Raw genomic sequence first — 27,580 nt, forward strand, 5'->3', positions numbered from 1 at the left:
GCTCAATCTCAGAGCAGCTGGGCTCAGACCCCCGCCCCAGCTTTCTGAGGTTGCATTCCTGCTCGGGTCTCCCTCTGCAAAACAGGACGACCACTGTGGGTCATTCCCACGTCCACATTCTGGGCCCTGATCCTGATAGCGCCAGCGACACACACCCTGTTAGAAGGGAGGGCCTAGTGAGCCTGCACACAAGCACTCCCACCGTCTGCCTCCTCCACTAATCCAAATGTCCCCTCCAGCAGACTCATCTACTCCCCGTTTCTCCGTCAATCAAACCCTCCCATCCTTGCAGGCCCAGTCCAGCATCACCCACCACATTCGGCTCTCCCAGGCTGCACCAGTGCCATTTCCCCCCTGCCCTGGACGCGATCGCCGAGCAGCAAGGGAGCACACTTTTGCACCAAACCTTGAACTGCTGTGTTTTAACTTATGTGCCTGGAAACTGTGAAGACACTGTAGCTGGGGACGGTGTCCTCGACTTTGGCCTTCCACAGTGCATAGCACAGAGTGACACAGACAACAGACACTCACAGACTGTACGATTAAAACCCACTGCCTGCAGTGCCGGCATCCCGTATGAACGCCAGTTCTAGTCCCGGCTGCTCCACTTCTGATCCAGCTCTCTGCCATGGCCTGGGAAAGCAGTAGAAGGTGGCCCAAGTGCTTGGACCCCTGCACCCATGTGGGAGACTCGGAAGAAGCTCCTGGCTCCTGGCTTCAGATTGGCGCAGCTCTGGCCCTTGTGGCCATCTGGGGAGTGAACCATTGGATGGAAGACCTCCCTTTCTCTCTCTCTCTCTCTCTCTCTCTGCCTCTCTACAACTGTCTTTCAAGTAAATAAAATAAATCTTAAAAAAAAAAAAAAAAAACCAAGTTAATAGCCCAATAACACAACAGACACAAGAGTAATATGTACATTCCTCTTTATTTAATACAACACATGACACATACAAAAAGAAAAAGCACTCATGTAAAAGGCCCTGTCACCAAGGACAGACAGGAAACAGCCACACCGAATCAAACAAGGCTCTTGCTTCAAACACGGGTTTGCTAGCTACACCTGGAACATGAGCGAGGCTGTTGCAAAACAAGTGAAAAAATGAACAAAAATCCCTGCACTGAAGGGAGGGTTTCCATGGGACTGATCAGCTAATTCACAGATCTCTACTTAGGAATGTGTATGCTCTCAAGCATCCACACTTCACCATTGTTTTATGAAATGGAGCTTTTTGGTTAAAAAAAAATTCATCTGCTCTTTTTTTAAATTTTGTTTTCCCCAGCAGAGGACGACAAGAACTCTCTGAGAACCGGAGTTGGGAGGTCGGGGGCACTTCACACCAAGCCCGCGTGAGGGACCTGCAGAAGCAAGACGGCAGTGGGAGAGGCTGACTGCGAAGCCACTGCTGGCAGCCAGCGCGGGACGGCCGCTGGGAACGTCAGAACGGAGGCGCTGAGGCTCAGTGCAGGGTTCAGTAGCAGCACTTTGTCCATATCCTGCTCTGGTTTGAGCCGGAAAATTTAACGAGCACCAGTTTGTCTCAAAAGAGCCTTATGCATACACACACATACATATCCACACCCATTCACCTGTCATCACCACCCCCTTTTATTTAAATTTAATATTATTTTTTTACTAAAATAATACAAAAAAGGGAGACAGGTATATTTACAAAAATCCATGGCTGGTACAGTACATAATTTTTTAAGACATACTAAATGCTACAATCTTTCAGGTCCTGAGATTATTACAAATATCAACTCAAAGCTTGTGTTCAGGTCCAGTTTTTAAAGGAGGAAAAACAACCCCAAAACATGAAGTCACACACTACTTCAAGGCAGTGAGACGCAGTACAGTGACTCGTGCCCCACCCACAGGACTGCCCACCCTCTAGACGCCTTGCTTCAGGACTGGCTCTGCAATGGGGGGGGGGGGGCCTCTGTCAAGTATGGGCGTGGCTAAGGAAGAGGGAGATGTATACCGGGGGAGCTGCTCAGAGAGCGGACGGACGCTACCGTCTAGACACGCCCTGCCTTCCCTCCTGCTACCTAAGGAGAGTCCTGCCCTTATGGAAACGCAGGCTAAGGGCTTGGCTAAAACCCAGAGTCACCGTTTCCAGTCCGCTGCAGCAAACAGCTCGGCGGTTTCCTGACGACTCCTTCTTGCTTATACTGAGCGAGAGCTACCTGCACTGACTCTGACACATCACTCAGGGCGCCAAGTGCTCACCAGCAGAGATTTATTTTCCTCTTCTTTCATGAATGCCAACAAGCAAACAGCAAGGGAAAGCTTCATTTACCACTCTCTCGTTAAAAAGCAACTTAGTATCTTTGATCGCTTCTGAAGATAAAGTAAAGTTTCATGGCAATCAACAAAGGCGAGTCCAGAGTTCGGGTCCCTCTGACATTACATCACCCGTGGGCTGGGACTCTCCGTGTACTGAGCAAAGCACCCGTGACTCTCGGGTGGTCTCGGAGGTGCGTGTGATTACACTGACGACTGACCTCCTCCTGACCACTGAGACAGTAATACCTCTGTTAACTGAGAACAACTTCTTTTTCTTCTAATCCCTCTAGCCAAAACTGGGAATAATCCTTGGGAGTTTCTACAGGTGCAGGAAGGAAACCCCAATTTCCTGACAGAGGGTACACTACCCCTGCCAAAAACAGAGATAAGCAAAAAAGGAGAGTTTATGGTCGCAAGGCTAGAAAACACAAGACAGCTGAGATAATTTTAGGGCAGGCTGTCACAGACTACAGGCTCCTGGCTGGTCTTGGCTCATGAGCTCTGAGGACATGGAGCTGTTAACTTCAAAAACAGAAGTATTTCCAAGTTATCTACGGTTAACAAGGGGCTTCCACTAGTACTCTGTTCTGAAATGTTTAATAAGTCAAACTCAAAACAGAGTCCCACTGTTAGCGAAATGAGGAACATAAAACTGGCCTATTGACTTGGACTTTGCAAAACAGACCTATTAGAGAGGAAGCATGGAGCCACGCAAGGCCGCCTGTGGCGAGAAGTAACAGCCCCCGCAGCGGTCTGCACTGCTTCTGAACAACCCTGAAAAGCATCCCGAGGAAGCGACCTCAGCTACTACACTACACTGCAACGGAGTCAAGAAGAGAAAAACAACTCCCGGCGCCAGTGAGGACCACTGGGGACCCGTACCCCACTTCCACTGCTGAGATTTCAAGACACACTCTTGACCTGTCTGGGTGACAGACTGAGAAAGTGCCCAACGTTGAAGTATTAACCCTCTCTGAAATGGAAACAGGAAAGATTGAGAAGTGGAAATATCACAGTCCAAGAAAATTAAATGAAGATAAAAAATACCTACTTCCAATCAGTTAGTACTCTGAGTGTGTGGGAAAACTGTGACAGCATCAAGTCATCCCGGGCAGTCTGGCGACCACCCTCCTGGTCTGCCTGCACCCCTGTCGGGACAGCGACTCCCCCAGATCGCAGGCCTCACTGTGCAGGTCAGCAGGCGCGCAGGGCGTCCGCTAGAGGGGGAGGAAACGCCTCCCCCCCACCCCGCCCCGGCGGACGACAGGAGCAGGAGCGACCAGGGGATGAGAGGGTGAACTTAGGCACCCACACTACGGGAAGAAGAATGAAGATGAGAGCAAAGGGGGACACATTCAACACAAATATGCAAAGCTATGGTAATTAGGATCTCATCACTTGTTCAGCTTGTCAAGCCTGCACACTGTGCCATGGAATCTAGAACTTTCTAAACACCAGGATGATTTTATCACAGCAGCCCAAAGACATCCATGACACTAACTACAGTTGTGAACCAGTGGGACGATTGGTAGTTTTTTTTTTAAATAAAAAAAATGCACATTTTAGGATAGATGAACATAAAAATATCTCTATTTTATTTTTCTGTTAATTTTCCCCAGAGAAAGCACATTCAACAAAATCCTTCGTCTTGTTTCTTTGGGTAGAAGTCTAAACATTTGTTATCAAAAGAATGGAAAAAACAACAACAACAAAGAATGGAAAAAAAGGGAAATGTGGCAAATAAAGAATGTTTATGTGGGCAGTAGATACTCAGAAGCTACTCACCAAGGTCTCATCTGGAAAAAGCAAGGGAAAACCAAACCGTGATTTTAAAACAACGAAACAAAACAAAACTGTGTCTCTAGAGATTAACTGGGCCCGAGCCCCTCCTGGGAGCTGGATCCCAGGCCAACTCCGCCCGGAGCTTCCTGCTCAGCATTGAGCTGCTGACTTGTTCCGCGTCCCACCGCCCACATTCTCTCTCCTGACCCTGACATGAGCTACACACCCAACAACCCCAGCTCAGCACCCGATCCTTCCTGCTGCTGCTGTCTGTAACGACAACAGGAAAACTCTGCATTTTGCTACTTAGCATGCAGGAAGAAGAGCGCAGTAAAGTTTTCTTCACTTCCTCCTGGGAGCCGTTCTCCCGCACTGAGGACAGTGGACCTGGCCGTGTGTGCTGCCTGTCCCAGCACAGAGCCGGACAGGCCCACACGCAGGCGGGCGACACAGCCTGAGCCACTGCTTGCCAGTGAATGAGACTCCCGTTCACTCTCCCCCAGTGGAAAGCCCAGTCCTGCATCACCGAGGAATGAGGGTGGGAAGATGGTGACGTGAGGCAGAGAGAACTTCCACAATCCTTTATCAGCTCCAAACACCAGTCACCCATACTTTATCTAACTTGAGCCCCACAACCTCAGCAAAAGTCACAATTATTGACACCATAAAAGGCTAAAAAAAACCACACACACAAAAAAAACTACTTATAATGAAGAAACTTAGTGTCATTTCTCTTGTTAACCTGAAACTAACCATTTTATCCCACCACAAATACAATATGTTTAAATAACAATATGTATCTAAATTAGAATTCCAGTGATTTCTTTTAAACTTAAAAATCGTAGGGTGCTTCCTATATCCTATAATTATAAGGAGATCATTTTTCAGCCTCTGCAGGAAGATAATACTATTTTTAATTATATAGGACATTTTAGAAAAACTCAAGCTATTTTGAAATAGCACAGTCTCTGATATCCCTGGGAGGTAGGTGAGGGTAATTCTACCCAAATGTGGATGGGTACTCTGAGGCACGACATGGATTGCCGGAGCTCGCTCCAGCGCTGGGCACGTTTCGCTGCCAGGAGCCTCTGCTTTCTCTTCAGCGATCAGTCTCCTATCCCAAATTAGACGTTTCTATTCAAAAGGGGACACTTGTTTGACGTTTTTGTCCTGGGTTTTCAGATTTGGTTCAACTGAGTCTCCCTGAACATGTCACATCTCTTTGTTTTCAATAAGAAACAAATGAACCTTAGATCCTGAAAATTGGGTTATTTTGCTCAAGGGCGAAATCTAAACCAAGTCTACTGTGATTCTCTGGCAAAGCGAAGACTGAAGAGCCCTCAGGAGCGCTCTAGCGCCGAGAGCATTTTCCTCCGCATCTGAAGTTACTTCTAGGTTTATCAGCATCTTCACAGATACCCAGCTGTAGGACTGTTCAGAAGTTATTACCCAGAAGAAAACAGGACACGTCTCTAATGTCGACAGAGCTGCCGACTGGCCGGGGTCTGCGGCTCTAAGCTCAGTCTCTCTGCCAGAGCGCACCTTAGCAAGGTGGCCCGCGAGACACGCTTGCTACTCCAGCGCTTCCCTGCACAGCTCACGCCGGGCTGCAGGGCACGGGCAGCGGGCCACACCCAGGAGCAGCTAAGCGTCCACTAAGGTTATCTGACTTGGAATAAACAACACATCTACGTGTGTATACATACATCGTATAACCGATACATACACACACCCTCGCACACACGCGCACGTGCACACACACACATCTTTTTGTTAACTGCTACAGATATATATTCAAGGGGGAAGACAGCATCTGTGGAAAGAAAATCCCCCAACCCACACATTTTAACCAGCGAAAAGCAATGGAACGAACAAGGCCAAAGTTTCGCAACGCTGCCAGGGGAGTTCTTCGAGAGCACACAACGGTACAGCATCTACTGGTTTATATGGATGCATCTTACATTTATGTCTGTACACAGCAGGAAAGGAAGAACATCACAGCATGACAGGACGTTGGCAAGTCTGAGATTCTTCTTCCTGAACCCCCTGACTAGTTAGTCTGTACTTTAGGATATCTGAGAACAGCTTTTAAAGAGCAGAAAAAAGAAAGAAAAAAAGGCACTTAACAAAGACAAAGGCCTGAACTGAGCATGTTTTAGAGAAGCGATATAAGCATTTATCAGAGCTAAGAGACAATTCACAAAGAGTCCAACTTTTCCCCTTAAACTCTGTAAAATAAAATTGCATACCATGTTTGTGATCAGCATTGTCTACTACTGCACTTTTCTCCTGCAACATTATTATGAAAATCAAAGCCCTCCCCCAGCAAAAAGCCAAACCAAACAAAACCAAACGCACAACCCTGCGTGCACAGCAGAGTGAGGGTGCCCCTCTGGGAGCGTCAGGCCAGCAGAAGCTGCAGAGCTGAGACACAAGGACCATGCTCAACTGCTCCTGCTCACTGCCCCTTCCCATGCTTCTGGTTCCAATTTCAACACCAAACCAAACCAAACCAAACCAACCCAACAAGCAAACAAAAAGCAAGCACGACTTCCACACTTAAATGACAGAAACCACACAGGGACCAGTGCGCTTGCGTGGTACCCGCCTAACGTAAGGACCCTCAGCGAGACGTGGGGCGGACTGCACGCTCAAGTCTCCTGCAGATGAAGAGCTGCCAACGAAAGCAGCGGCACAGCGAGCTCATCTCACAGCGGAGCAGCGCACGCGGCGGGAGCCGGCCTTCTAGAGACGATCCCAGGACACGGGCTCCCGGCGGGGGCGGCAGTTTGGACAACAGTAGAATTTCATGTCAGAAAACGTCTTGTGAGCCAAGCAGGGGTGGAAAGGGCTGCGGGACAGGGCAACCAGGGCAGAAAGACTCAAGGCGCCTGCCCTCCCCATCCCTGGGTAGTAAACAATTTAGATCTGCTTTGGAAAAAAAATATCCTGGGTTAAAAATCAGTTGCAAGAAGTTGTTTTCCAACAGGTGTCAAACCCACAGTATTCAAATATGTCATGTGCCTGGCTCTTCCCCTTACCTTGGTGATCCAATAAACTCTACTCAATGTCAATGATATACATATATATATATATATATATATATATATATATATATATATATATATATAAAATACCTAATTTGGGCTTACTACATCCATCAAAGGGGTGGTGGGCACAAAAGAATGTGCTAGCACGATCTCTGATTCCCTCAGCACCACCAGGATCTGTGACTACGAGTTAATCTCACGTCTTTCCCAAAACCTCTTCCTTCAGGCTGTCTTAAAGTCCTGATTTCTTTTACCCTCTGATGTCAGAAGCATATGCAAAACAATTCTAACTGACTTCCGGCAATTATTGCTTGCATTTATTTAGGAGGCTCTGAATGAGCTTGACACTTTGCTCCCAACAGTCTCCCACCAGGCCCAGCACTGCTACCTGAGGACAATGCTGTGGCCATTATTGCTTGTGAATACTGAGGATTAACTGTACACACAGGAACAGCTTATATATCATGAAGGCAACTGAAAACAGAAGACAGTCGGAAACAAACAGCTTCATTTTCCTGAATCAAGAATCCCGCTGAGTGGGATATAACTAAGTGTGCTGACAATTCTTGCATTTGGATGTTGCTAATGCTCTTTAGAAATACACATTGATCTATAGATATCCTTTCCAATTATTCACCATTTTAAAAAATAACATAATTTGATTTTAAGTGCAAAAATACAGTATGAGTCACAAGTCTCTGTGCTAAAAAATAACCAATTTATGTTATTAGTAATAAAAACCGTAAAGGTGGGTGACCATAAAGGATGGACACCATTTTCAATGTTATGATCTAGAAAGAAATAGGCTTGTATTTACATGTAGAAACTCTGATCATATCCTATCTATAAAGAAAGACAAGAGGGTCTGCCCGATTTATACAACACAGAAGGATGTCTTGACGGAAGTGGATGCGAGATGGCCAGGAACCTCGGGGAGGCTGCTCAAGTGCAATCCGACTGCTAGCAGTCTTCAAGGGATCAAGACTGAGGACAGTGAAAGGAACTCCCCGTGTTACAGTCTCAGCCTCAGGGCCTCTGGTTATCTGTCCTGGTTAGTTAGCACAAAGTGATCGGAGAGGAGAACGGACAAGCCCATTCCTTTTCTAGTGATGACAGTCATCAGAGAACTTCCTATGGCATGATCCAGAACTGATGGGTCCCGGGGTCGCCACTGTGGCACAGCGGGTTGAGCTGGCATCTCAACGGCTGCCGGTTTGAGTCCCGGCTGCTCCACTTCCAATCCAGCTCCCTGCTAATGCATCTGGGAAAGCAGTGGAGGATGGCCCAAGTCCTTGAGCCCCTGCACCCACAAGAGAGACCAGGAAGAAGCTCCTGGCTTCTGTCTGGCCCAGCCCTGGCCATCGTGGCCATTTGGGGAGTAAATAAGCAGATGGAAGATCCTGTAACTCTGCCTTTCAAATAAATAACTCTTTTTTAAAATTGATGGGTTTAAGAAACTAAAGTGATTATTCCTTGATTTTAATACTACCAATGCATCTATATTAGTGTGTATGCACACACACCTACGTATACACAGGTGTGTGTGCAGTTAGACGGGAAGAGATGGAAACCAAGGTTACTCTTCTGAAGGAAAGCCCCCGTCACTTCCCAGGTGGTATTTGCAAAGAGGAAAGCAAGAAGCCTACTAAATCACAAGAAACCAAGAACTGAGTACACTTCCCAAATTAAAAACCTAATCAGAAACACTGAATTCAAGTCAAGCCTCAACACACCCAGTACTGCTCTGTAAGTTCTGCTGGGGTTGATCCAACACCCCGACCTGTGGTACTGGGACACTAAATCCTTAGTCAAGAAATTTAATCAATTCTTTTGAAATAGTCCTTTCCCCAACGGCAACAAATTTTTGGAACTAAAGTTTTCACTTATTTATTAACCCCCCCCCCCCTTTTTTTTTTGCTATGAAGCAAGCCAATGTGACTTGGAAGTCAAAATACAGGAATAAAGATCTGAACAGATCTAAAGTTACTTATTCACAGTCCTATAGGCTGAGACTTTTATTTATTAAAGGGAAATGGGCCTGGTAATACTCTCGATTTGAATAAGCTTAACAGTGTAGGGCTGGTGTGGGGTATCTGACCCATCGGCCATATAAGGCCCGCAAAAATCATTTGGCCTGGCCCTGCCAAGGTACAACCGGCAGAGTTGAAACTGAGTCCATTTATAGCTGGCTAACTTTTAAGTTGATAATTTTGAATGCTCAATGAATGATATAAATATCCATGTGGCCCTTGGCAGAAAAAAGTTCCCGTTTGCTGGTGTAGGGTAATGTATAATGAAAAACGCTAGAAATCTTGCTATTACCAGTCTAAGGCTATTTTTTTAGTTAGTCTATCGTGATAAATGGACAAGATTACATCATTTAGAGCTTACACCATTCTTGCGTATAGTTAGAAAATATTCATTAGTTTGAAAGAGACTGATGATGAGGGGGAAAATCATATAAAATGTATCTAAAGAGAACTAAGTCTTTCCCTTAGCATCCTTTGTTGTCTTTGCTCTTTGCATAAAGAGGCTACAGCTAAGGTAGCACATCTGCAGGTTTACTTGTGTATCAATATTCTGAGTAAATACTAGTAAAGCTTTAAGATCCCAAATGCTTCAATTTCACTGCGATGGATACAGGGAGTAAAAATACATTATGATTGCTTTAATATAACCCCTTGTATACATAATGATACTAACATAATTCATTCCTCCCTTTAAAATACCATCTTAAAATTAAAAAAAATCTATATATGCCATTTGAATGACCAACAAAGCAGCATACAAGTATGTACTACATACTTTTAGCTGTTTCTATCAATAGTTAATAACTGCCTGAAGTGCCACTAGCTAAAAAAAAAAAGTCATGGAGTGAGGTGAATTTGCGGGAAATTTACAGCTCATGTTGGTAACCTTGCAAGGGCTATAAGTAAAAAAGCATTAGCCCTATACCAAAAATTCCCATTTCTCAAGAGGAAAATGTGAGCACAGTCACATTTTAGCATCCAAAATGGAAATAATAATTAAGCAGTCAATACCAGATGCACAAATCACCTGAAGGGGGCGTGAAGTACCTGCTTCTAAACGGAAGATGAAACTGACCCTTTCACAAAAAGGGACACCTAGGTTTCTCCTGTTAAGAGCAACAGGCTCAATTTCCTGACTTTTTAAAAATCGCTGTGCTGAAGTAACGTTCCAGAAGCATCTGCAGCACGTGACGCACGCGAGGAGCTGCCACAGGCCGGAGAAGACTCAAGTCTGCTCAGGACCGCCGAGGGCACACTATTTCTCAGCTACTGGCTGCTTCAAACACAGGGCCATTTTTTTTTTTTTTTTTTTGGTGGCAAATTTGCTACATAATCCACTTCAACAGACATGATCATTACTCCTGACAAATTGGCCTAATTCCAGATATATTGCCTTTAATTATGCAGTTATGTCTATGATTATTCAGAGCCAACCCCCAAGATGGATGGAGTTTACCCAAATCCTCTCAACCTCCTTCTTCCTCCCCCCAGGGGAAAATCAAACTTGTACTTCTGTGGGTTTGACAACTGAGTCTCTTTCAAGTCAGTTAATATGGTAACTCTGTCTTTCTTTACAAGAGACTGAAGGTCACTAACTTTGCACAAAAGCATTTCTTCTCCTGCACCTGGCTTTGCTCAAGTAATGTTTTCTTTTCTTTTTCTTCCTCACCACAGTGCTTGGGACGAGAATGTAAACATCGACAGAAACAGCAGCCCTATGACCACAAAAGTACTTTCCCATCAGGTAGATTCCATCAGCCAACTAAATGTTTCGTCTCCTTTGCTTGCTGGGAAGTCACTGAGATTTCCGTGGTAATTTAGTGTCCCCTTTACTTTGGCCTCCATCTGAGAAAAAGAGATGTTAAATTGATATGGATAGGCATGTCACAAAAAATAGGCAAAAACAAAGCAAAAAGAGCAATTAACTGTTAGTTTGTATGTGGATGGCGTTTCTGAGACAACCTTGACCGTCTCACAGGCTACTCAGCATTACAGAGATTGACTACACATAAAGGATATTTTTTAAAAAGTCAAGACCCATGATCCTCTTATCTCAATGACTGTGGTCGAGCTGGCTTTCTATGTCCTATACAGACTGTGTTTCAATAAATGCTTAACATTTACCTCACTGCCAAGTGCATCCACGCTGGGAGGATTACTGAAGAACTGAAAGACAGTCCCTACCTTCGAGGGACCAACCACTTTTAATCCAGTGCAAGACAAGGTCAATCTCACCTTGCTGTAAATGTAATTGAATCACTTGCCATGACACGGCACTTGATAATTAGCCCCAATTATTTATGTAAATGACTACAACACGCTGGCAGTGAAAAGACCAGTGTTCCAGTCCTAACCTAGCTACGAGTGGCAGGAGAGTCTGCTGGGGAGCGAAGGTTTCTGTTCTTACATACTGCTGTTCCGCTGTCGGCCAGGAGAACGCTGATTACTCCATAGGAGCTTCAGCTAAGTCACAGAAACTGCAAGAGGACAGAAAGGGCAACTACTAGGCAAGAGCAGGGTTCAGGAGCTGCAGAGCGAGCAGAACATGGACAAAGTCTGTAACAGGCCGGTGCCTTGGAAGAAAAACCAAGTCCCAGAGACAGCCCAGGCGTGAGAGAAAGCACGAGGGAAAGAAGCCTTCACTTTGCAGGAAGCAGCATGATGGCAGAAACGCACAGGTGAAGAGAACAAGTGACTGCACTCCAGTGGTCATACTGCCTGGCCATGTGTGTGACCTCTCAACACCTTGGAAAACTTAGAACAAAACCTGCTCCTACTGAAGAGAGATGTATCAATGAAACAAGAGGGTCTTCTCCAAGTTGTATGCATAGACGAGCATTCAAATAATTCTGGTGACAACTTCGGTTTTTTCATTTAAAGTAAGACATCATTTATCTACATTTGTAGACAGCAATGACTTGATCAGAGTTCATCACAAATGAAATTCTCAAAATGGCAAAGGTGCTTTTTAAACAGAATTGTGCTCAAAGCAGCTTTGGTTAATCGGCAAAATAAGACACTCCTATTAAGTGGAGTGGGAGATTATGTAGACCAGGGTTTGGCAAACTATGGCCCAAGAGCCAAACCATGCTCACCATGTGTTTTTGCAGATAAAGTTTTATTGAAACACAGCCATGTTTACATGCGTACTGTCCTATGACTTTTTGTACTACAATGATGGAGCTGAGCAGTTCCTGCAAAACCTAAAACATCTACTCTTTGGCTCTTTACAGCAGTTTTCTGCTGTTTCTTTAAGAGTAGGTAAGATTAAAAGCATCAACACTAACTGAGCTCTTACTACGTACTGGGTATGATGCTAGAAGCTTAAATTCCCATAGAAGTCTAAGAACATCGCGTCCACAGTTGACAAGCAAGAGGCGTGACGGTCCAGCGAGTTCAGAGGCTGGCTTGCTCAGTGGCAGTTTTGGAATCCAAAATTCCAAGCTCAGTTTTCACATGAGAAATTTTAAACTGGGTACCTTCAGTTATGTGGGAAATGCTGGCAGTCCTATTTGCCTCCTTGCTCTTGCAGACAATGAGACACTGCCTGTAAGGGCTACTGGGGTCCTGTTTAATGCCTCGCGTGGTCACATTCATGCCAATCTGCCTGCAGAAGCGCATAGGCCTCCGCCGGACTTAGCCCAGTAAGCAGCTGCTGGGAAGCCCAGGGAGGAGCTGCTGCGGTTACAAGGCTCCTCCCGTTAACATTTAAACCTACTCGCCTTCCGAAGGCGAGAGCTGCTAGCATCTTGCCTACTGTGTGTTACCCAGTTTGCACCACTATGATTCACCATTCATCCCAAGGGTGAGCTCACCACTGGGTCTCTTAGAGGCTTAGTGACGACCTGCTGCCTCAAGGCTGCCGCACAGCGCTCATGTCTGCCCCGTGAGCTGCTTCAAAGATAACTGTTCACACAAGGTCAGAGAGAACGACGGGGCCCGATCAACTCCCAAAGTGGAGGAAGCAGTCAGGCCGTTATTTCTTCTCAAAGGATGCTGACAACAGCCTTCAGGTTAGGGTCAGCAGTCCACCGAGGCAGCAGGCACATGGACCGGGGTCAACGCGCTAAGTGCAGCACCCACGGGCCCACATCAGGTTAGGCTGCGGCCCCACAGCACAGTCTGGGTCCTGCCATTCTAATCATCGCCAAGAGAGGAAAGTTCAGCGGTCAGCAGTGCAGGCTGTGCAGTCAGCCGTGCTGGGGCAGGATCTCAGATCAAACCCTGGTCTGTCACCTCAGGCAAGCCACTCGCCTCTCTGGCTAAGCTGCCTGACCTGTGAACTGGGGACTGTCACCTCCACGTAGGCAACCTCAGGACTACCTGGCATTCAGTAGGCTTCCAAAGAGTGGAAATTATTGTAATTACTGAGTAGAACGACTTGTTCATGACCCTACTGGTCATTTCCCTACTCATCAATTCCATGTAATAAGCACCTCCGAAAAGGTTTCTTTCATACGGAACAAAGTTATCATTTACCTATTTGCTTTCTCTTAAAAGTCTGTAGCCAATGAGGATTCAGTCATATGAAAATTTATTTTTTTCCAATCTCTTTTCATTCCATTCACATTGTTTTCAGAAACGTATAATCCATATCTATGAACCTACATAAATAATAAAGAGACGAAGAAACAGGTGGCTTTCTTACCATGAAATGTTTGCTGTAAGTGTGTAGGCAGAGGTGAGTGGGAAAGTGGTGCTGCATGCTGAGCTCCTGGCTGTAAACCCTTTAGTAAATCTGAGAGGAAAACAGACTCGTCAGTGATCTTCTTCCAACTACATGTCGAGCCCTCTTAGAGCAAAACCGCAAATCATCCGAGTCCCTACGCCAGCCTGCCTTCACAGGTCTTCCACAAAGCAGAGCATAAACATCCCCAAAGGGTACAGGCATACACGTTGATGTGTATGCAAACAACCCAGCAATTCCGACTTCCTCCTGTAGCTTTCATTAAGGAAGAAAAGTGGTAGGGATGATTCACTTGTTCCTTTTTGAATCTGTAAATAAAATCCTAGGGTCCAGTAATTTGAAAGTAATATGAAATAAACTGCATTTAAAAATATCTATAATCCTATTAACTCCAACTAGACTACTCAACCAGAAAACCCGTGTGAGGTTTCCTGCTCTGTCACACTAGACAGCCAAATAAACGAAAGAGCCCCACTTACTCTGAGTTAGGCTATGGTGGAGAGCGGCTGAGGTAGATCCCGAGGTGGTTGTCACTCCAGCTGTGTCCGTTCCAAAGCCAAGTAGCTCCAAGGGAAACTGGAAGGGCATGGTGACGGGAACAAGGCCACCCAGCATCCCAAAAGGACTCACATTCTGATTGGTTACAGACAAAGGTGACGTCATGAGAGTCAGGGGTGAGGCATTAGCCAACAATGGCGCTCCTGCTGTGGACTGTGCAGAAAGCAGGGGTCAAAACAGGCGAGAACCAAGTACTTAACCCACAGCGACTCAGCTTGTACTTTCCCTACTATTCTCATGAATGCAGGACTGCGTCTTCAAACTGTTCTAATTTCTGAGGCAAAAATTAAGACTGAGGTGAAGAACGTATTTTGAAAAGCTACCAACACTGGTTTTGAAAATCTGCAAACGACACGTGGAAACTCTGGATACTTGCTCAAGACTCCTTTTTAACTAAAGATCATTTTAACGGTGCCTACATCACATCCACTCACTCGCTTAGTTACTGACCTTAAACTTCTACTTCTCCACTTTGGCCGCTAGCCTGCTGACACGCACGGTCTCAGGAAATGTGCGTCTCCGTTTGTCTGACAACTGTGCTGGCGCAGAGCTGCAGCTCTGCCAGGCCCAGCCTTTCTTCCTACACATCGGAGACGAAGCCACCCCAAAGATTTTCTCATGACTAACCTTTCGAGCCTTTTTCCAAAGCGAACCTTTCGACCCTTGTCGTGAATCCTACCTGTAGAACCTTCTTACACCACTACCCGGGAGTCCACCTTTTCCAGATTTCCTCTGCCTTCTCGGATAAAAAGCCCTCATTTGTTCCTACAACCACACTCACTCCTGGTTGTTGTCTGGCTCCTAACAACAATGGCATTTGTGTACATTCCTTTCATTTTCAAGTTTACTGAATGGCAGACTCCACTGTCCACGTCAACTTAGTCTCCTCAGCCCTGGACAGCTGGTTTCCATCTCACTACTTTTGTGAAATCAGACTCTGTTAGTTAGGAGGAAATCAGTCTTTCTGTACTGTTCACCTGGGCATGCATGCCACGTTTATGAATAAACACTCATCAAAAAGAAGGTAATATTGTTGAGCTTTCATCGCGAAATCTTTTAGGTATACTCTAAGTTAATTTAATTCTTTGAACAACTTCCTATAAAGCAATTAAGTAATTCTTTTTTTCTATGTGCACTTATCAACAAAGATGTGATATAACCAAATCTTCCCGTTACCAGATATTACCTATTATAGTTTCTGGCATTTTGAGTTCCCTTTTGTAGAGCCTTATTTACCAAAACTAAATTTCCCAGGTCAAAAAAAAAAATTGTTTTAGTCAGCAATGATAGCTAGTGTCAGTTTTACTTTGTGTCTAAGTTTATACACAATTTACTTTGTGTTTAAGTGTCACCAGTAAACGGCTGGTGGCTCCCTGTTCGCTCACACAGGTACTGAACAGAGCGACTGCACACTGAAGGGCTCATGCCACTGCTGAACAAAACAAGAAAGACTTCCACTCCAACTGTCTTCTCTCTCTCTGACGTTCTTTATTGGCTACCACTGAAATTTACTACAATATCCCAGAAAGTTCATGGAAAACAGAATTTAAAGTTTATTTTGATGCAAAAATCTTTGAAATTTTTCTAATTTTGTCATAAGGTACATTTTCCATGAACTTTCCGAATTACCCTGGCATAGCCACGGTTCTGGCCTCTTGTCCAGAGAGCTTCACCAGTGTTCCCACTGGATCTGACACTCCTCCACCCTGCGTGCCCACGACTGGGAGCTGCCGACAGCCTCCTCCTTCCCGACCACAACCGCGCAGGCCTCAGACTTCTCAGGCATCGCAAAGTGAAGGACCCAACAAGCTCACAGCCTCAACCCACGCTTGCTTCATTACCAACACTTCCATCTACGTTAAGTACAAACCCTCATAACTTCATGCTTGGACTTCAACTTTTCTTATTTGTCTTTTCTTCTACTGTGCCAGCCATGATATTCAAAGTGGGTGCATTTAGGGAAAAATGACCAAATCAGAAATAATAATGTTGGGGCCCGGTGCTGTGGTGTAGTGGGTAAAGCCGCCACCTGCAGTGCCAGCATCCCATATGGGCGCCGGTTTGTCCTGGCTGCTCCACTTCTGATCCAGCTCTCTGCTATGGCCTGGGGAAGCAGTAGAAGATGGCCCAAGTCCTTGGGCCCCTATGCTTGCCTGCGAGACCCTGAGGAAGCTCCTGGCTCCTGGCTTCACTGCAGCTCTGGCCGTTGTGGCCAACTGGGGAGTGAACCAGCGGATGGAAGACCTCTCTCTGTCTCTCTCTCTCTCTCTCCCTACCTCTCCTTTTCTCTGTGTAACTCTTTCAAATAAAGAAATGAATCAAAAAAAAAAAAAAGAAAAGAAAAGATTCTGTATCAACTTAAAAACCAACAAGAAGCGTTTCTTCTTTTTAATCTTAATTTTATTGCACTGTTAGGATGAGAGTCTCCAAAGCTGCGTGCCTCACTTAGAAGTCCCCTGATGAGGAATATTAAATAATGGAAATAAGGAGAACTTCTTCAGACTTTTCTGGAGGAGTCTAATCAAGCATTACAATAAATGGCAAACGATACTTGGGCAAGTCCAAAATCAAGTAACTTAGTATTAACAATCAAAACTGATGCCAGCCGTAACTAACATTTTACACTTCAAAGAGCTTCCATACCTACTTTTATATGTTTATCATCTAAACTGAAACTTCTGATAATCTAAGTGTTCTGAGGCACTTGTCCATTTCTCTATGCTAAAAGATGGAGACCTTTCAGAAGTAGGAGAATCTACAGCTGATAGCATTCAGGAACACGTAGGAGGCAAATAGTGCAGGATAATGCTTCGTAATGAAACATGTTTGCCATGACCTCTATATTTCATTCCCGGGGGAACATATGCAGGAAACAGGCAGTAAGTCTTCTTTTGAAGCCACATATTCTATTCTGGGGGGTGTACCAGTCACTCCTTCTCCACCACACAGAATAACTTTCTTCCCTTTGCAGAGGGATCTTTGGAAGTGCACAGCAGACCATCCACTCCCCTGCTTAACATCCTTCAACAGCTTCCCACTGACCAAAGAATAAGCCCGAGTCCTCACGACGGCCGGCACAGAGCCCCAGCCAGGTTCTGTGCTTCCATCCGCTGTGCGGCCATGCTGGCCTTTGTCTTGGGCTCTGGCCTCTAGTGTTTTCACTCCTGCTCCCTTTGCTGGTCTGTGTTTCCCCCCTCCACAGGGCTGACGAGTGTTACCCCAGCACCTAGAAGAGTGCCCAGCACATAGCAGCAAACACTCAATCAACATCTGCACAGTGAACAGATGATTTCTGGAATTATAAAGTGGCAGAGACAAGACTCAGAGAAGCTGATGGGCAGGGAAGGAGCAGAGCCCTGCTCGGGGAAGAACTGAGGAGAAAGCGCACAGAGGCAGCAACTCAGACCCAGCCATTTTCTCTTCTGTCCTCTGTTAAAGGAGCGATCCTTTGCACCCTGCCAATGAGCAGACAATGCAGGTGTCCTTCACACAGGGCGAACCCTTTGCAGGCATGGATGCCAAGTCCGTGCTAAGCACTGGAGCGCCACGGACAGGATCTGGAGTCCACAGGAGACGGCTAGGCGCTCAGTGAGAAGCTGTGCTGGAACAGAAAGAATCTCAAGGTGAACCAGCCTCACTCCAGGACTTTCCTCCAGTCAAACCAGTAAGACAGGAAACGGGCCAGACAGGACAGCAGGGAGGGCAGTCTCCGATCGCAAAGCCTTTGTGGGAAGAAGAAATGAGCAGGGAGACTTGCTTTCCAGAACCACACTGCCATGCAGAATCCCTGCTGACAACCAAGTGCTTGTTGTCGGGCAGTGAATGGGTCCATTTGGAACAAAGGATCAAACACAGGGAAAAGCACCGAACCACTGGATTCTGGAGATGACAAAGGATGAAGAAAGATGTAACCCTAAGTTCAAATAAAATGAGGGAAGCGGGGATAATAAGCAATTTTTTACTCCAAAAAAACCCCTAAATTTATAACAAGAAAGCATATGAAACCAAAGTTTGCGGCACCTGTCTAAACACAGACAATTCTTGTTACTGATAGAACCAAAAACCGTGGTATTACTCTCTTGGGAAAATGGGGAAGTAAATGAGGACTAAAAGGCTCACCATAAGGAAAACTCAGAAGACAACACAGCACTGAAATTGATAAAATAAGGAGTTCTCATGCATTATTCTTATTTAAAAACACAGTAACAGCTGAAAGTAGTTGGCACTGGGAAGGAGACCATAGGCAGAGAACTACCAGTTCTGAATCAAGCCCTTCACACACTCATCTGATCACACTTTAGACTGTCCTCCCCAAAAACGCTGTTAACGTTTTAGGAGGGACGAAGTAAACAGTAACACAAACTACTTCTCAGATCTCACCTATAATTTAAATTTTAACATATGATCTCTAACATTAACTTAAGCTACTGTCTTATTTCTGATGAAAGTCAAGTTACACAGATGAAACATTAGTTAATCCTAGACTGTGACTAACTGACTTTAGAATTCTGGGATCCAGGCACTCCTAAGTCTACAAGAGAAGCAATGCTGCTTGCAGGGTTAGAGGTCCTGAGCGGCAGGGACCCTCTGCAGGAAGCATGAAGATGTCTCTCTGGGCAGCGCCCCTATCTCATGTACACAGGAGGCCGGGCACTTGCTACACAACACAATTCTTTAAAATGACAAAAGTTGGGGCCGGCGCTGTGGCGCAGCGGGTTAACGCCCTGGCCTGAAGTGCCGGCATCCCATATGGGCGCCGGTTGGAGACCCGGCTGCTGCTCTTCCAATCCAGCTCTCTGCTATGGCCTAGGAAAGCAGTGGAGGATGGCACAAGTTCTTGGGTCCCTGCACCCACATGGGAGACCTGGAAGAAGCTCCTGGCTTCGGATTGGTACAGCTCTGGCCGTTGCGACCAACTAGGGAGTGAACCATCGGATGGAAGACTCCCTCGATCTCTGCCTCTCCTCTCTATGTGTAACTCTGACTTGCAAATAAATAAATAAAAACCCTTATAAAATAAAATGACAAAAGTCGTGTTTCCAGAAAATACTTGAAAATGCAACAAAGTGTACATCATCTAAAAAGGTGTATGTAGTTTTTAAAAAAGCTAGTTATGAAACAGTATTATACAACACACACATTGTTAAAAACAGTCTAAAAAAATTGGGCCGGCGCCACAGCTCACTAGGCTAATCCTCCATCTGCAGCGCCGGCACCCCGGGTTCTAGTCCCAGTCGGGGCGCCGGATTCTGTCCCAGTTGCTCCTCTTGCAGTCCAGCTCTCTGCTGTGGCCTGGGAGTGCAGTGGAGGATGGCCCAAGTGCGTGGGACCTGCACCCCATGGGAGACCAGGAAGAAGCAGGTGGCTCCTGGCTTCGGATCAGCGCGCTGCGCCGGCCACAGCGGACATTGTGGGGTGAACCAACGGAAAAGGAAGACCTTTCTCTCTCTCTCTCTCACTGTCCACTCTGTCAAAAAATAAATTAATTAATTAAAAAAAACAGTCTAAAAAATCACCTACAAATATAAAAGTGCTGGGGTGAGAGGTGATTTCTGTTTTCTCTTTTCTAAATCTTCTTATGGTGAACATGCATTACTTTCAGGAAAAACAAGTTAGGAAGCCAAAGCATTCATGTAAAGGGCAGATCTGAGCAAACCGCAGCACACAGAGAGGCAGCAGAGGGAGGAAACAATAAGGAACGCCAGGGAAGAGATGGGTATCTCAGTACCAAGCGCTCCAAACAAAGAAGCAGACAAAACCCTGAGGATAAACGGATCAGCCACAAAATGAAACAAACTATCCTTGAGCTGAAAAAGCAGCCAGGTCAGAGACTGAAGGATGTCACTAAAGTTCGAGGCACACACTTAATGAAACTTGACAAATCGAGCCATAGTGTACAAACACTGGAGTTTTACAGAAAGGCGAAATCTCACTATCATTTAGGCCGAGGAAACACATTACTTATAAGGGAACAAAACGTCAGGACGGCCTCACGCTTTTCTATAATCCCAAGTCCCAGGCAAGGGCCACTGAAGCAGCATTCCCGAACCCGAAGTGGGACCTAATGACCTGGTCAAGTGCAACAGCACAGAAATGCTCAGGTGCAGGGAAGCTCAGGGAAAACCACTCAGGGCACCTTCCTGGGAGATGCCCCCGGCAGCCGAGAAGGAAGCACGGAGTGAAACCCCGTGAAGAGGGAAACTGTGGGACTGAAAGGACTACGGACGCTAACTCAACAGAGAATTAGCCAAACGAAGCACTCCATTTGCGAAGATAAAAGTAATGGGTAGGAATCTGATTAAAAAACAAAGAGCGGGCAGGAGACAAGGCAAGAGACAAGTGAATGTATATTAAATTCTATCATCACTACTCTGTTCTGAACTAAGAAAGGTAGTTTTTTATATGCATTCTCATGGTTTTCAAAGGTTTTAAAGCAAACATGTGATAAAAATCCACATTCCAACAAAAACCCAACCCACAAACGTGTCCATCACAGGACATCAGCATCAGAGCACCCCCGGGCCAAGTGCTACGAACACGCTACACACCGTGTAGCACTCACGTCCGCTCCCGTTAATGTGTAGACATACATACCTGCACACTGGCTGTCACCACTGGAGACCCTGAGGCAGACGACGGTCTGTGTGGAGTAGACAACGGTTTAGCAGCACCCTGTGTTCCACTTCCTGTTCCCCCAGGCAGACTAGTCCTATTCGCTCCACTCGAGTTATGGCTGCTACCTCTGCTGGCAGGTACATGTACTGCAGTTCCACTCAAGCTGCTCTTCCCAACAGTTCCGGTGGATGACGGGTTTGTTATCTTTGAAGGGGCCTGAAGATTTTTTGTAGACGGAAGGCCTGCAGTGCGGTTAGGGGGCAACAAATTCAAGGTGGGGGACTGTCTGCTGACGTTCACCCCCCCGGGCTGTTTATGAGCAGGGTTGTTACTGCTGGAGTGGCTGCTCTGGGCTACTAGTGCATTTGGACTCGAACAAGTCGGGGATACAGTAGGCTTGGGAGCTGGGTTGGATTTAGAAATAAGTTTAGTTGATACTGAAGGCTTAGCTGACAGAGAGGGCTTAGGCGAGGCAGAAGGCTTAGGTGAGGGCAAGGGTTTAGGAGACGTGGCAGGTTTAGGAGACGCCGCAAGTTTTGGGGACACAGCCATTGAGAAGGGAGATTTGAAACCCTGCGTGGAGATTTGTGACACCATTGCCTTGGCTAAATAGTTACTGGAGGTAGTGGTGCTAGGTGCTGTCCTGGAAACCAGGGGGTGGGACCCTTGAGAGCCATTTCCAGGTGAAGGGGTAGACAGAGGAAGGCGGTACACAAGCGGCTTATCTGAAGTCTTCATGAGCGGGGCTGAACAGGAGAGCTGGGGGTTACTACTCAGCTTCACCACGGGGTTCGTCTGGGATTTACTAATGGTTGCTTGCAGTGGAGACACATAGTTCTGCGGGACAGCTGAGTGCTGGTGCACCTTTGTGGCTTGCGCTAACGAAGAAGCATCTTGGGCCTCCGATGTTCCCAGAGCATGAGAGGAGGCAGCAGCTTGGGATTGGGAAGAAGAGGAGACGTGAGTCTGTGACGAGGAGGAAGCATGAATCTGGCTTGACCGCTGTAGTCCTTGCTGAAGCAGCCTGGCTGGCAGAGGTTCCAAGGAAACTTTCGGGTTCTGAATCGAAGACCCAGCAATAAGGCCTGAAGAGATGCCAGTGTGAGCTAAGTCCTGGGGTTTCTTTGGTACTGGCCCTGTGTGACCGGCTATAAGACTGGACGAGTGTGCAGTCGGAGAGGAGTCCAGTTTTTTGGGAGCTGCGAGTGGCAGCTTACTCATGATGCTTGCTAATTTTTCTTCTCTTAGTCCTGAACGAGGTTTCGCAGTTGGCAGGCTTACCCTTGAGCCAGCGGGAGGGCCCTTGTTCCCGTTATTGATAACAGCTAAAGCTTCGGAAACAAGATCCAGTGACGGCGAGTGGAAAGAAAGGTCTTCGTCCAGCGAGTCGTCGAGGCAGATGGTCTCCTGGGCTGGTGTGGAGCTGGAGCCGACAGGCGCGGCGGCAGGGGTGCTGGGGCTTGCCGAAGGACCCCCAGCGGAAGCCACCAAGGCTGCGGGAGCTTTCTGGTCCTTTTTCGGACTACACTCCTAGCAAAGCAACAGGACAGTGGGAGAAACAACAATGGTTACTAAACAGTGGACCCCTGAGATGGCAGAGCTCCTGCCCGAGCTGTCTCCAGCACCGCACGTGGCAGCTGCACTCCAGGAAGCAATTCTAAAAGGAGGCCTTAACAACCAAACCAAGGCTGGACACTGTGCTACAGCAAGAGAAGCTGCTGCTTGCAAACCTACATCCCAAGTTTCAGCTCCTCTGATACAAACCAGCTTCTTGCTAGTGCACCCGGGAAGGCAGCAGATGACGAGTGCTTGGGTTTGCCACCCATGTGGGAAATCGGTGTTCTTGGATCCTGGCTGCAGCATGGCCCAGCCCTAGCTATTGCAGGTATCTGGGGAGTAAACTAGCAAACTGAGACCTTTCTCTCTCTCTCTCTCTCTCTCTCTCTCTCTCTGCTTCTCTGTAACTCTGCCTTTCAAAGAAATAAATAAATCTTAAAAGAAAAAAAAAAAGGCACAGAACTGAGGTTGGGGAATATATCAGAATACTAGAAGTGTTACAAGTGTAAAATTGCTATTTTAAGTGACTTCTTAATCATTTTTCTTTATAAAAATAACATTAAATGTACACAATATTGTGTAGATTTATATTGGCAGACAAAATTGCACAGATATAATTGAATCCAAAAAGCAGGTATTTCATTTACAAAGACTGCTCCTTCAATAACTGAATGGTGGGGCTGGCACTGTGGCATAGTGGGTAAAGCCTCTACCTGCACTGCTAGCATCCCACATGGGCGCTGGTTCTAGTCCCGGCTGCTCCAGTTCTGATCCAGCTCTCTGCTATGGCCTGAGAAAGTAGTAGAAGATGGCCCAAGTGCTTGGACCCCTGCACCCACGGGGGAGACCCAGAAGCTCCTGGCTCCTGGCTTCGGATCGGCACAACTCTGGCTGTTGTGGCCAACTGGGGAGTGAACCAGGGATGGAAGACCTCTCTCTCTCTCTCTCTCTCTCTCTCTCTCTCTCTCTCTCTCTCTCTGTAACTCTTTCAAGGGTCAGAGGCGCCAACACTGGCCTCCTAGCAATAACTCTAGGAGCAATGACCTCACCTACTCAGAGAAGAAGGGCACTGGCTTTCAGGACATGTTAACTCTAACTGATAGCAGTTCTGACTCCAGAGGTTACACTGGGTCTCTCCGAATCTAGTTAGTCTATTTTGATGATACTTTTTAATTGCCTCTTCTATTTTATTCAAAAATGTTAAGCAAAATTAGTTTCTGTTCTAAATTCAATAAATCTATGACTTGTCCTACTTAAGGATCTAATTCTTTTGCTTATCATTTTTATCACCTCTCTTTTTTTATTTTATTTATTTTTTTTGACAGGCAGAGTTAGAAGGTTATAGACAGTGAGAAAGTTATAGACAGTGAGAGAGACAGGGAGAAAGGTCCTCCTTCCGTTGGTTCACTCCCCCAATGGCCGCCACGGCCAGCGCTTCGCCAATCCGAAGCCAGGAGCCAGGTGTTTCCTCCCGGTCTCCCATGCAGGTGCAGGGACCGAAACACTTGGGCCATCCTTCACTGCCCTCCCGGGCCACAGCAGAGAGCTGGACTGGAAGAGGAGTAACCAGGACTAGTACCCGGCACCCCAGTCGGGACTAGAACCCGAGGTGCCACAGGTGGAGGATTAGCCAAGTGAGCCACGGCGCCGGCCTTTATCACCTCTTACTCATAGTAAATGAAAGCCGCATGTATTTCGTATCTGAGTGTAAGCTTGTATGTGACATGGTTTATACGTAAGCCAATCTTTGAAGCCGATGAAAACATCATCACCTGACAGAACTTGCTTTTGCCAGTTGCTCAAGTTTACAACCAACCCAATGACTCTGGGTTATTCTCTTAGCTTGGCAATTTTCTCAGACTATGCAGGTAGTATAACTAAAAGTCTTAAAGCAGGAAAAACTGGGGCCAGCACTGTGGCACAGCGGGTAAAGCCACCGCACTGCAGTGTTGGCATCCCATTTCCAATTCAGCTGCTCTCTGCTATGGCCTGGGAAGGCAGTAGAAGATGGCCCAAGTGCTTGGGCCTCTGCACCTACGTGGGAGACCTAGAAGAATCTCCTGGCTCCTGGCTTCAGATTGGCCCAGCTCCGGTAGTTGTGGTCATTTGGGGAGCAAACCAGCAGATGGGAGGTCTCTCTCTCTCTGCCTCTCTATAACTCTGCCTTTCAAACAAGTAAATAAATCTTTAAACAATTTTTTTCAGGAAGGACTTTCTTCCCTGAATCTAGACACTAGGTTAAGAAAGGACATTTGCTTGGCTGCTTTGCTGGGGGGTGGATTTTTTCCTAGTACTTTCTTCTAAAGATGTTTTCCTTTGAGAGTCCAGGTTTAACACAGGCTTCTTTCCCATTTCTGACCTATGCAGCCTGCTACCTCTGAGAAGAAACAGAAGAAGTCACTAGACAACTGGCACCACCAAGGACTGTCCGAGATTCAGCAACAGGTCATCACCTGGCAGCTCCTTCTATGCTGTGGGGATTTCTCTTCCACATGAGACAGTCAGAACGTTCATGAAATACTTGCACTGTCTCTTAATTCCGTTTTATATGAATTTTTCAAAGCCCGTCAATATTTACAACCTCAACTATGCATTAAAAGAATATCCAACATTTTAAAGTAAATTAAACTTTATAATTTGATTAATATATGCAAATTTCCACTGCTATTCAGCCATCTTTTTCTCAAACACAAAGTTTCCAGGATTGTTACAAAGCAGGAAACACTCATCTTATAGTATCTACTAAATGGTGCTAAATAACGTAAATCCTTTTCTTCTGAAGAAAGTATTTCAACATCCAGCTCATGACTGAGGAGCTGCGATACTTACCTTTACTTTGGGTTTAGGTGCAGGAATCACCTTTTTCTTTGCCCTACAATAAATGATTAAAAACAAGGCCATTTCAGTAGCAATTATACCACTCATTAGGAAATCATAACACATAACCCTGTAATTATGTGGGTAAATAATCCCTTCCATTACTTGGAAAGCACTTCAAAGAGAAGAACTATACATAAATGCAGTTTATATGTGAACGTAAATATTTTCCCCATAGAGATTAACTGGGAAAAAAAAGCAAACAATAAAATCTTAAGTCTAAATGGCAAACATTTTTCTAAAAATTAAATGTAGATACAAAAAATAGAGTAAATCAAAACAGGCTAACAAAGCTACCTAACGACTCACTTCCAGAACTTAAAAGAATTTACAATTTTTTTGTACAAAAACAGGGCTTCAAGGAACTTTAAGCTCAAATTTAAAAATGCCAAGGCTGGCGCCGCAGCTCAACAGGCTAATCCTCCGTCTGCGGCACTGGCACTCCGGGTTCTAGTCCCAGTCGGGGGGCCAGATTCTGTCCCCGTTGCTCCTCTTCCAGTCCAGCTCTCTGCTGTGGCCCGGGAGTGCAGTGGAGGATGGCCCCAGGGCTTGGGCCCTGCACCCACATGGGAGACCAGGAGGAGGCACCTGGCTCCTGGCTTCGGATCAGCGCGGTGCACGGGCCAGCCGCAGTGGCCATTTGGGGAATGAAGCAACGGAAAAGGAAGATGTTTCTCCTGTCTCTCTCTCTCACTGTCCACTCTGCCTGTCAAAACAACAACAACAACAAACAAAAACAGAAAAATTCCAAGAAGCTATGAATGAGATTTTAGTTGAAAACAAGAACAGGACTGGTGTTGTGGTGCAGTGGTAAAGCCACATTCTGCGATACCAGCGTCCCGTGTGTGCACTGCTTTCAATTCTGGCTGCTCCATTTCCAATCCAGCTCCTACCAATGCCCCTGGAGAAGCAATAGAAGACTGCCCACTTGTTTAGGCTCTTGTCACCCACATGGGAGACACGGATGAAGCTCCTGGCTCCTGCCTTCGGATCAGCTCAGCGCCGGCTGTTGTGCCCAACTAGAGAGTGAACCAGCGGATGGAAGACCTCTCTCTCTCTCTCTCTCTCTCTCTGTAACTCTGACTTTCCAATAAACAAACAAGTAAGTGTTTTAAAAAAAAGAACTGAAGGCGTGAGTTCTTTACACCTGCCCTGCTATGCATGCGTTGTTTCAGAACCACAGGCACGAATGCAGAGGTGTGGCAACCAGCCTCTTAGCAGAATACTGAATTCATGTGCTCAGTAACTTCCTAATTTTACTTACATCCACTATCTAAGTTGTAGATAAAGAGTTGATCAATATTTGCCCAACGGCATAGCAGATCTCTTTGTAGATTCTGGTTATTAACCCTTTATCTGTTGCATAGTTTGCAAATATTTTTTCCCATTCCTGACACCTGCCTCCGTCTGCGTGTCAGGAAGCTAAGAGACTCTCCTCAGTGGTCATGCCACTAAGGGGAACTCAGATGTGAACAAAGGCAGGAAATGAAGAACAGGCCAACTCTGAGGGCTCCACCCGTGGGGGCAGCACACAGCAGGCATGTACACGGAACCGTCCCGGTAAGCCCAGGGCAGCAGAAGGCCGCAGGTCACCTATGTAGACAGTCACAGTGCAGAAAAAGGGGTCACAGAAAGACAGGAGGGAGGAGGCCGGGAATAAAGGAGAACCCCTGACTGCCTGTCAGCTGAGCGTCAGGGATTCAGTAGCTTTTGAAGAGATCCTGAGAACGAGTTCAGTAGGCGTGTCCTAAGGCGCAACAAGTCAGCAGTCAGAATCACACTCTGAAAGGAGCCTGGGGCTCGGTGTTGTGGTGCAGTGGGTTAAAGCCCCGGCCTGTAGGGACGGCATCCCATATGGGCATCGGTTTGAGTCCCGGCTGCTCCATTTTGGATCCAGCTCTCTGCTATGGTCTCGGAAAGCAGTAGCAGATGGCCCAAATCCTTGGGCCCCTGCACCCACGTGGGAGACCCAGAAGTTGTTCCTGGCTTCAGATCAGCTCAGCTCTGGCCATTGCGGCCATCTGAGGAGACCTCTCTCTCTCTCTCTCTCTCTCTCTCTGGCTTTACCTCTCTCTGTAACTCTGTCTTTCAAATAAATAAAAAAATAAAAAGAAAAGGAGCCTGGTGAGACTGCCTAACT

The 27,580-nt window shown here is 46.3% G+C and overlaps 1 protein-coding gene and 1 long non-coding RNA gene across 17 annotated transcripts in view; one reads left to right on the forward strand and one right to left on the reverse strand.

Annotated features, from left to right (window-relative positions):
- The window catches only part of LOC127488085 (uncharacterized), a 43,245-nt gene extending 15,723 nt beyond the window's left edge, over positions 1 to 27,522 (forward strand). Inside the window, exon 2 of the long non-coding RNA XR_007915505.2 lies at positions 10,821 to 27,522. This is a non-coding gene — a long non-coding RNA (uncharacterized lncRNA). The remainder of the gene's footprint in view (positions 1 to 10,820) is intronic.
- The window catches only part of UBN2 (ubinuclein 2), a 98,539-nt gene that overhangs the window by 12,060 nt on the left and 58,899 nt on the right, over positions 1 to 27,580 (reverse strand). For 8 of the 16 annotated variants that reach the window (XM_051835653.2, XM_051835652.2, XM_017338032.3 and 5 more), the window contains 5 exons: positions 25,393 to 25,435; positions 20,986 to 22,536; positions 14,313 to 14,544; positions 13,795 to 13,884; positions 907 to 10,991 (listed from right to left, as the gene is read on the reverse strand). In XM_051835653.2, the coding sequence (XP_051691613.2) occupies positions 10,942 to 10,991; positions 13,795 to 13,884; positions 14,313 to 14,544; positions 20,986 to 22,536; positions 25,393 to 25,435 (1,966 nt within the window). In that variant the 3' untranslated portion in view covers positions 907 to 10,941. Of the gene's footprint in view, positions 1 to 906; positions 10,992 to 13,794; positions 13,885 to 14,312; positions 14,545 to 20,985; positions 22,537 to 25,392; positions 25,436 to 27,580 lie in introns of those variants that run through there. The other 8 variants (XM_070071426.1, XM_070071422.1, XM_070071427.1 and 5 more) reach the window with 3 other exon arrangements.

The sequence above is a fragment of the Oryctolagus cuniculus genome, chromosome 3 (genome assembly GCF_964237555.1).
Source record: "Oryctolagus cuniculus chromosome 3, mOryCun1.1, whole genome shotgun sequence".
Lineage (NCBI taxonomy): Eukaryota > Metazoa > Chordata > Mammalia > Lagomorpha > Leporidae > Oryctolagus > Oryctolagus cuniculus.